Source organism: Solanum stenotomum, unplaced genomic scaffold, assembly GCF_019186545.1.
Source record: "Solanum stenotomum isolate F172 unplaced genomic scaffold, ASM1918654v1 scaffold18682, whole genome shotgun sequence".
Taxonomy (NCBI): Eukaryota; Viridiplantae; Streptophyta; class Magnoliopsida; order Solanales; family Solanaceae; genus Solanum; species Solanum stenotomum.
The window spans coordinates 59,078-69,503 of NW_026025161.1; the positions used below are offsets into that span (position 1 = coordinate 59,078).

Genomic DNA, 10,426 nt, shown 5'->3' on the forward strand with positions numbered 1-10,426 from the left:
GTTAAAAGTTTTAGGACAATATAACTATGGAGTAATAATTCTTTACAACACAAAGTAAATTATTATAACTTGATAGAAGTGAATGACAAGTTCACAGTCACATAGATTATGGGGGAAATGTTGGTGATGATGACATGAATTGTGGATTTTTAGAGAGACTACTCCGAAGGATGGGAGAGGCATATTATTCATTTTCCCTTGCAATGGAAATTGAGACTAGTTAGAAAGTCAATTTCGTTTTTGACCCATCACGATGAGGGGATAATGAAAATTTTAAATTTTTTTATTTATATGATGTTATAAAAAAATGGAGAGAAATTAAAATAACAAATAATTGAATACATCTATTTTTTTTAAATTATGACATATAAATTAAGACATGAAACTATAATTATGTGGTCTTCAAAGTAATAGACCACGTCGCATTTAAGTTTGTTCCCCTATAGGCATCAAGTCAATATGTTCTCTTATTTAAAGGATAATTAAAAAAAAAGTTAAGCGTGAATTTAAGATAACAAATACTACGATAGATAAGTTGAGACATAAAGCTATAATTATGTGGTATTCATAATAATAGACCAAGTCGTATTTAAGTCCGTTTCCCTATAGGGCTCAAGTCAATATATTCTCTTATTTATAGGATGTTATAAGAAAAAACTAAAGTGAATTTAAAAAAACATATAATTAAATATATATATATATATATATATATATATATATTTTTATTATTTTTTTTAAATTACGATAAATAAATTAAAACATAAAGCTATAATTATGTGATCCTCACACCAATAGACCGTCGCATTAGGTCCGTTCCCCTATATGCTCTCAAGTCAATATGTTCACCAAGCGTACGGCACAATGACCATAGCTTCAAGCAAACCTTCCAACACTATCCTTCTCCCCCACACAATTATTAATTAAACCCCCCAAAAAATAATTAAGCTTTAAAATCAAGATAAACTCCATTAATTTCCATTTTTATTAACTCAAATCATATAATTTTTCAATTTTCAAAGCTCAATCACCATCACCATAATTATAGAGCTCAAAAAAAATCTCCCTTAATCTCAACTTTCAATTGAATTTGACCGTTGTGGACTTTCTTCTTTGATAAGGCCGTGTTTGGTGGTGGACCTCTCCGATAAGGCCGTGTTTGGTGGTGGAAAATTCCGTTAGGGTTTTTGTGGAGATGGCTCAATCGATGAGCAGAGGAGGGAGGTCTGTAGTTGGGGACTATGTTGTAGGGAAGCAAATCGGTGCCGGCTCTTTCTCGACGGTGTGGCATGCTCGGCACCGAGCTCATGGAACCGAAGTTGCTATAAAGGAGATCGTTACGGCTCGGCTTAACAATAAGCTTCAGGAGAGTCTAAAGTCAGAAATTGTAATTTTGCAGAAGATCAATCATCCTAATATTATTCGCCTGCACGACATGATCGAGGTTCGTATCGTCAAATTCAGTTTCAGATTTTTGTTTTTTTGTGTTAATCATTGAAATATGCATCTTTTTGCTAAGAGAAATGCTAAACTTCATAGTCAAATTGTAGCTTCTGATAAAATTTTGGTACTTGTCTGAGTTGATGGAGCAACTGGAAATAATAGAGGTTGTGTGGATGCATGGAGTTTTGGATATTAGATTTATGCATTTGGTACTTTGAGCAGTATAGAATTCTATGCTCATTTTGCTCGGGCTTGAGATAATGTCTGGTTGGTGAAAGTTTTCTATTGAAAGAAGGAACTCAATAAAGAAAATGCACGTTATGTGTTACCTGTTTAGTTGTCTTCGTGTTGTTATAAAGGAAGTGTATAGCTTTGTTTCTATAAACATGGTAGAAGGATATAGGAGATTTAAAAAATCTCAGTTTAATCTCAAGAAGTAGTGGGGTTAGCTTTTTGGGTAGTTCAATGGAACTAGAACTAAGCAGATTCAGCTTTTTATCTATCCCCAGAAACTCTCGAACAACGTATCTAAGCTCTGCTTGGGCATAGTCCGTTACTTTGCTTAGTCTATAGTCCAAGTCTCGTGTCACTTAATTTTTCTACTTTTTGGGTGCACGTGTTACTGATTATGAATCTGGTTAAAGTACAAATGGAATGTCTTTCTGCTTGAGTCGTATATTTTCTTTCCTTTTTGATCTAAATGCAACAACGTGCATGTAATATAGGAGGTGGGAAAAATATATATTGTTTTGGAGTACTGCAGAGGAGGAGATCTTTCTATGTACATTCAACAAAGCCAAGGGAGAATTCCAGAAGCAACTGCGAAACATTTTATGCAGCAACTTGGTTTGTCTGAACCTTCTAATTCTTTACGTAACTTCCCTTTTTCATATGTTGAGTGAATGAATATTTACTCTTCGATGAATTCAAAGATACTAATTTTCATTTCTTTACTGTAGCATCTGGTCTAAAAATCCTTCGTGACAACAATCTAATCCATAGGGATCTAAAGCCTCAGGTTTCGCTTCCGTCTACTGTTATACTGTAAATTTGTATTTAAACTTGCTGATTTCTCATAAGCCTCAGGTGTATCCCGGCCATAGTTCTTGTTGAAATTCATGGGCATCTAATGACTTCCCTCCTAGCTTTTCTATGCATAAAAATATATAAAATTGTGTGAGCTGCAAAGAGACTGTCCTGTTAGTTGTGCACCACGTAGCACTTTTTGTAGCCATTTGTTGTATCAATCATCAACAGGAGCTTAGTATTTGGCAGTTTTAATGCATAAACCACAGATTGGAATGGTCCACATGACGCCAAGGTAATTGAGGTGTGAAATTGCTTCATTGTCGGGTAGCAATCGCATCTCTTACACAGAGATTTTGAATAATCACCATATCTGACAAGACTCTTCAAAAAGACAAAAAAGGAAAAATGAAAGCGACAAAGCAGATGAGTCTCTTTTAACAGATATGTAATATATATATCAGCAAATTAGTAGATTCTAGTTGAGGGAGCTAAAGTTGTTTGGTTTCCTAGGAGTGAGTTCTTGCATGTCTTTGGTAATATTTCATTTATTCGTAGACAATAAGGCTTTTAAATTTTTTGAGGCTTTGAATGGTAGTGTTGGTGGAAATGGCCAATTCATTGACTTGTTCCTTTTGTCTCGATCCTACAGAATCTCCTCTTATCCTCAAACGATGACCGCTCCACCTTGAAGATTGCTGATTTTGGATTTGCAAGGTAAAGTTATCCATTTGGTAAACGTCTTTTTGCTGATGTACTCCCCCTTTCCATTTTGATTCATTTTCCATTAGAAACACTTTTATATATTTCCTGTCCTTCTTTAACCCTCTATTTAAGTTTCAAGCTTACTAGCTAAATGTTTCCTAAGTAGTCCACTCAAAAGTCATTAATAATGTGACCTCTATCTTTTGTTAGGTCTTTGCAACCTAGGGGTCTTGCTGAAACACTCTGTGGTTCACCATTGTACATGGCTCCAGAAATAATGCAACTTCAGAAGTATGATGCAAAGGTGATATATTCTTTCTAATGATTCCAATCCATAGTCTAGTAATATCATTCGAGTTCCTATTAACTTTTGGCTGCAAACGCAGGCAGATCTCTGGAGCGTCGGTGCCATCCTGTTTCAGCTAGTAACTGGCAAAACCCCTTTTACCGGAAACAATCAAATCCAGGTTTAATATCTTCCAAGCATTGCAAACTTCTTTTGGTGGCACTTTTAGGTTCAATTTTCTCAGTGATATTAAAAGGTTTGACACAAAGTTCTGAATTTTCTCTCTCCATCTTGCTGCAGTTGCTCCAGAACATATTGAAGTCGACTGAATTGCTGTTTCCTCCAAGTGCAAAAAATTTAAGTCCTAGCTGCATAGATTTGTGTAAAAAATTGTTGCGCCGTTATCCAGGTACTTCATTTGAGTGGTGTGGATTTCAACTGTATATGATCTTTCACATACCGACTTGATTACTTGTATCATAGTTTCCTATACGCTTTGCCATTGAGAACTTTTCACATAGAGAAGGTCATATGTTATTTAGTATTTACCTTAACAATAATAAATCCTGAATTTTCATTACCTGACAATTTCTCATTAAAATTTCAAACTTGTCTTTCGTGTATCCTTAATACACAGTGGAGCGGTTGACATTTGAAGAGTTCTTTAACCACCCATTTCTTGCACAGAAGCAGCCAGATGAGCTGTCTTGGTAAAATAGTTAATGAATTCTAGTTCTCATTATTACAAATAATTTCATCTTTCGGATTTGATTTATGTTGGACATGGTCAGCAGGGATACGAAACCTCAAAGGGTAATAGGTGGTTTTCCTATATCAGAAGGCTATCCTGTGAGGAGCACAGAGGAAACTTTTCAAGAAGATGGTTTACCCTTTAGTCTAGATGATGATTCCAGCGGTCCTAATGGTGGTCCTTCATTTACTGGGAGATTACCACAGAGGTTGTCATATGGTTTTTCTTGTGATGCAAAAGCTGAAAGGAAAGAAGTTACTAGTAGTACCCCACAGAAAACAGATAGTATTGGCTCTAGCCACCGACATTCAGAAGGGAACCTGAAGGAATCTATTAATTTGAAGGACCATAGACAAACAACTACTCGTTCAAAAGGTTCTATTTTGCAACAGTATTCCCAATTTCCTTTTTCCTAGAATTTTGCAGAAATTTATATTTTGCTTGGATTTACTGTCAGTTTGGCTAAGACTAACTTTCTGATTATGGTATTCACTCCATTCAACAGTGGTGGATTCATTCGAGTTGATTGATCAGGACTATGTTATTGTTTCTGGCCCTCCAGTGGACTCATATTCTTCAATAGGTGCTTCTAGGCTTAGCAATATGCCTTTCAGATCAAGCTGTTCCCTGCAAGCGTCTGCGAGAGTAGATCCTAGACCAAGTGACCCGGTTCCTATTAGTGGTCCTCCTCTTAGTAGAATAGGTCATTTAGGAAGTTTGGAAAGTCCCTCATCTGCACCTGGAGCTTCACAAGTATGCACTGATGTCATAAATTGCTTGGAGCAGTCACCACCTGATGGCATGGCCAGAATAGAGTCCCTGCAGCGTTCTGCCTCTTCTATCATGGAATTAGTAAATGAGAAGGTAACTCAAAGTGATGTTATTTTATTTTTTTATGAAGTAAGTTGTTTCATTACCGGCATCAAGAAGATGCAAGGAGTACAAAAGTAGATATGCTAGCTCCATTACATGATAAAAGTTAAAACCCAGAAGCCAGCCTCAAAATAAAAAATCTAGAGAAGACTTAAAACATCAAAGTGATCTCATTTTCTCTACAGCTTCATGTGTGTTTGGTGTGATATGGTATGTAGGGGCGCAAGGAAGAATAAGGTCTAGCCTAGTTTCTAGAAGATTCTGCTTTCCATTTCTTTAGCTTTGATCCCATGCTTCAGTTAGAGCATTACCATTGTTCTACAACAGCCTTGCTACTGTTTACACTTTACACCATTGACTTGGTTACCCCCATATAGGTGTTTAATATGTTTGCTCAAGTTGGATTCATCTGAATTTATCATATTCTTGCAGATCTTTTCATTAGCTTTTCGCTGTTTGTTGTTGTAGTTGTTTAATAGAACAAAATTTGATTATTCTAAAGTATTTTGTTCTTTCCTTGAAACAAACTATTCTTATTTTATTTGCCTCATGTATCTCATGGAATATCTAAATTTTGATGTACATCTTTTATAATATTTTACTTTGACATAGTTTACTTGGTGTGCAACTGAATGAGAAGCTTCTATTTTTTCTTCGTACAAATATCTGGGGTTTATTGTGTACTTCAGTGGTTTCAGCAATGAGCTGATCTTTACATACGTAAATCAACTTTTTGATTCCTGAAGAAACATTAACTGAATTTGATGAAGCCAAACTTTGTTCCCTTAAACATTCCATTGTGATTTATTTATTTATATTCCTGTCTGAGGTTCGTTTGTTCATCAGTCCAGGAAAATGGAGGAGCTGATTACATGCCTTTGTGCCTCTAAAATAATTTGATTGTTAATTAATGAAACAAAATTAGAGAACATCCAATCAACAGTATTGCACAATAAAATCTCTCGAATAAATCATATCAGATAGTGATCACCTTTTATTTGGGATACAGACTTACTAGAAAGTGTTAAGTGATGAGATACAGAGTTTTGATGGAATTAGAAATACCCCAAATAAGCCCCAAAAATGGCACCCAAGGGTGTGGCCTAGTGGTTAATGAAGTGGGCTGAGAACTGGACAGAGTTACCTTGTATTTGTTGGTACTTGTTGCTGGCAGGTATCCCGTGAAAATAGTCGAGGTGTGCGCAAGCTGGCCCGGACGCTACAGTTACTAAAAAAAGGAAGAAATACCCAAAAATGTAAATGTCTGACCTAGTTTGCAAGTTTAACCACTGTCGAATCTCACTTTTTAGAGACCTGAAAAAAAGAACAAGAAAGAAAAGATCTTTTGATTCCTGCATCGGATTTATCAGCAAAAAAAAGAGTTACTAGTCCAAACTTCAGCTCAATCAATCTTGATTCTTGTTCGTTATGACTGTCATCTGATTTAACCTTTCATCGTCACTGCACTCACCTGCTAATATCAGGTGATGGTAAGTGCTTGGAGAACTTATGATGTTAATTATTAACTCTATGGTCTTTTACCTTTTGCTGTTAAGATATTTATTGTCTTAATATATGCTTCCAAGTTTCGGTGCTCAAGAGATGTTATATTCAAAATCTCTTATTAATCTTTGGCTTAGCTGGCTGTTCTGTTATCTCTGCTGTTATTGGTTCCTTTATGGTATGTTTCTGCTAATAGTTCTTGCTTTCTCTTGAAGGTTGAAGCAGGCAGGCATCTGGAAGCATTTTCAATTCAGCTAGTCATTCTTGCTATATGGAAGCAAGCTTTGGATATTTGTCATACACAAGCGGCATCGGCAATTGAAGGAAGTCCGAGCCAAGAGACGATCAGATTAAAGGAAATGATGAAGAAAGGTCAAGTTAGTCTTAGCATAAAAGAGCATCTTGATGCTAGTAACATTTTGGGGCCGGAGAACGTGTGTTCTCATATTGAAAAAGCATTTCTTGGTGAAGTTGGTAATGCAGAGGAACTTGCCAAACATATAGAGCCTGGTATATTCTCTGACTAACTACCGTCAATATGTCCTGTATTCCTCCCCTCTTTCTTCATTCTCTATGTGCTTTATGTGTGATGCTGCAACTGTGCTTGTGACATTTGTTTCCTGTTTCCTCTATCTATTCTACTGCAATAATTTATGAGTTCCTATACACCTGGCAAACTTTTACTTCAGCAGCTACTATTAAGACAATTATGCAAGTCCTCTTGATGGTTTATTTAGATATGTAAGAACAAGTTTTACCAAATTATACAACAACAACAACATAGTTTTACCAAACTATGCAAGACAAAATTATGCAAATTACTGTAAAATAACTTTGCCATCTGTTGAGCTTGTAGTTGATACTTGGTATTTCATAATTATGTGCAACAAATATTATTCTTTGCTATTGTTTCACAACTGGGATTGACAGCAATCAAAGCATCCTGGGTACTTTGGCATAGGAATTTTTCACTTGAGTAGGATGCATAGAACTGCCTTTTATGGTCTTAGACAAAAAACTAAAGAGCTATTCTCAAAAAAAAAGACAAAAAACTAAAGAGCTTGGTTGTGTGCTGTTGTTTTTCTCAGGAAATACAGAGGTTCCAGATGCAATGGAGATGATATTTCAATCTGCCCTGGCTTTGGGTAGAAAGGGAGCTGTAAGTGTTCTTATCTTGGTCTATCCTGGTGTTTTTGTTGAATTGAATTCGAACATAAACAAAGTGACTTTCATTATAAAACTTTAGGACAGAGGGAATCAGAAAGTTTTTTTCATGTGCGTGATATCCTTGTCCTCTAATACTCCTGGTTCAGATGCTTCGTCTTTTTTCCTTTCAGAAGACAACAGTCCCTATTTTTTTGTTTAATGAGACTCAATATTGCAGTAAGCATTTACCAGAAGTTATGTTACTGTGGCAGGTTGATGAGTACATGAGTCGGACTGAAAATGCAGTCATGTTCTATTCAAAAGCTGTGCGGTTGTTAGCATTCCTTCAAGTGGAAGCGCCATCTCTGATTTTAAACCCTCCATTTTCTCTAACAAACTCGGATCGTTATAGGCTTCAAAATTACATTGATGTCCTTAATAACAGGCAAAGCGTTTCAAAGTCTCAAATGATGGCTCTGCTCAAGTGTGAAGATCAACACTGCTCTCCATAAGGAGGAGAGAGAGCTGTTAATACAAAACGACGATAACATGCCAATGCCTTACTCTGTAAAATTCTTTTGTCTGTACAGTTATTCTTTTAGCAATATTTAAAGTGAAAAGGAAAAAAAAAGAAAAAAAGAAAAATGGCAACTCATTTTCTTTAACGCTTGTAACATTATGTTTCTTTTTCGTTAATTAAATTTTAATTCCCCTGGACCATCTCCTTATGTTCATCTGGAGGCAAAGCCTCTATCAGCACATTGAGCTCTTTGTTAGCTGATATCCATCTTTTCTAAAGACTAGTGGTATGCATCCTATTAAAAATTTAACTTCAGATATCTGTATCTTTACAATAGTGCTTTGATTTCACTTCTTTTGAGTCGAGGGTCTGTCAGAAACAACCTCTCTACATTCGCCAAGGTAGAAATAAGTTTGTTCTATTATTTCCATTTCTTTCACCTGTAAAAATTGGCAAAAAAATGGAATAGATCGAGTGATGTGATAAAAGGCACAGAAAATATTCTAATTTGTGTCGGACGACATGCTTTAAACTATCAATTGTATGTTCAGATTTTAACATCTGATGAAATAAAAGCACACTGTGATTCTTATATACCAAATTACAGTTCTTGTATTATAATTTGCAGTCCACAAATTAAACGGTCTTAAGATCCAACTCTCTAAGAGACTAAAGTTTTGCCTGGGGGCTGCTAATAAAATATTCCCCTTCCCCTAGATGTAGGTCCTAATGTATTATTATGTTCCATTATTTGCTCCGTATAGAGAGTATGAGCTGAATTAGGAGCGCAAAGGATTCATCTAAACCTTATTTGTCGGAAGATTTTATATATATCTAAGGGTAAGTTCAACAGAGTAGTTGTTAGACTAGTAGTATCGTATGAGACAAGAGTGTCGAGGAGGAGGTGCGCGAATCCATTAGTTAGGAAGAGTGGGAGGTTGGTTGTCGCAGCAAGGGATAGGAGAGGTAGATGTAGGCTAAAAAAGAACAGGAGGAGGTGACATGACTTGACACACCTTCAACTTACTAAGGATATGACCATAAATACGAAGATATGAGGTCGAGAAGGTTAGTAAGTGATAAAGTGTGGTCGCTCGTTAGGTGGGAGAGGCAAGGGGCTTGCCTCGTATCCTCTTCTCCTAGTAGTAGTATTTAGTAATCATGTAGTAGGTTTTTTATTCTTCTATGTGTTTCTACTATTTGTTGCTTCATTTTGCTCCGTGTCTTGATATTTCGTTGTTATCTTTTTTCTTGTGACCCGTCTATCAATAACTTCTCTTTTAAGCAGAAGTTCTATCAGAAACAACCCCCTTCTACTCATAAAGATAGTGTATGACTTGTGTTTCAGACCCCACTCATGGATTATACTAAGTTGTTATTGTTATTATTTATATTTAATTCCTTCGAATTTTTTATGTACTTATTTCTTTATATTCCGGTTCAAGGACCACTAAGAATGCGTGTGTGCAAGGTCATTTCCGTTTTTATTCTCTTTGTTGTCTTGAAAATGATATGCACGAGTCTTTTTTCTATTCTTTTGGCGTAAAAAGGACGACCTCTTTTGCATAGTTAATTAATTTAGAAGTAGTTAAGACTCATATAAAAAGGAACATGACTTAATTACTATTCAACTGTATATTAAGAATCCAATTTTGGTCTTTGAGTCAATGGATTGTACCTTAGAAGTTTAGGTGCATGACAATAACTTATAGGAAATAAATATTCCTACCGTCTGTCTTTACTTGTTCATTACATATGTTTGATTTGATACACTTTTAGAAAACAATAAATTATAGGGTAATTTATTTAAGTTATCCCTATCAATTACAGTTCATCTAAATGTTGAAAAATGAACACTCTCGAATAAGTACTTTTAGTATATTGAACAAGTAAAGATGAACGGAGGAATTAAGTAAACTAGCCTTGTGAAAACTGGAAATATATTCCAGTGGGTGCCCTTTTTCTAAGGTAAAGATAAAGACTGGAAAAACAAAACCAATATAAAAGACCAATAGTGAGTGACTTTTGACAAGTTCTCCATGGGAAGGCAAATGCAACTCTCTCTCTCAATTATTCCAATTCTAATCTATTCCCCACTTGTATCATGAGTTTATATGAGAAGACTTTGAATATATTCTTTTATACCATATCATTCAAAAAAAGGCCTAGTTGAGTT

General features: G+C 35.6%; 1 protein-coding gene across 2 annotated transcripts; it reads left to right on the forward strand.

Annotated features, from left to right (window-relative positions):
- The first annotated feature begins 942 nt into the window (after window positions 1–942).
- Window positions 943–8,489, forward strand: LOC125850707 (serine/threonine-protein kinase ATG1c-like). Of its 2 annotated transcripts, none has more exons than XM_049530558.1 (13): window positions 943–1,441; window positions 2,166–2,286; window positions 2,400–2,458; window positions 3,119–3,183; window positions 3,382–3,475; window positions 3,558–3,638; window positions 3,758–3,866; window positions 4,095–4,167; window positions 4,249–4,583; window positions 4,714–5,072; window positions 6,800–7,094; window positions 7,673–7,743; window positions 8,003–8,489. In XM_049530558.1, the coding sequence occupies exons 1-13, from the start codon at window positions 1,193–1,195 to the stop codon at window positions 8,240–8,242; spliced, it is 2,151 nt and encodes a 716-aa protein (XP_049386515.1). In that variant the 5' UTR covers window positions 943–1,192; the 3' UTR covers window positions 8,243–8,489. The 2 variants fall into 2 exon arrangements, with proteins under 2 accessions (XP_049386515.1, XP_049386516.1); XM_049530559.1 differs by having other exon boundaries at window positions 4,252–4,583.
- Window positions 8,490–10,426: the final 1,937 nt, after the last annotated feature.

Excerpts from the sequence above, each read along its gene's own strand:
- LOC125850707 (XM_049530558.1), top strand. The coding sequence starts at position 1,193 with ATGGCTCAATCGATGAGCAGAGGAGGGAGGTCTGTAGTTGGGGACTAT. Across the intron at positions 4,584-4,713 it reads AACAACTACTCGTTCAAAAG|TGGTGGATTCATTCGAGTTG; the intron begins GTTCTATTTTGC and ends TCCATTCAACAG. Across the intron at positions 5,073-6,799 it reads TGGAATTAGTAAATGAGAAG|GTTGAAGCAGGCAGGCATCT; the intron begins GTAACTCAAAGT and ends TTTCTCTTGAAG.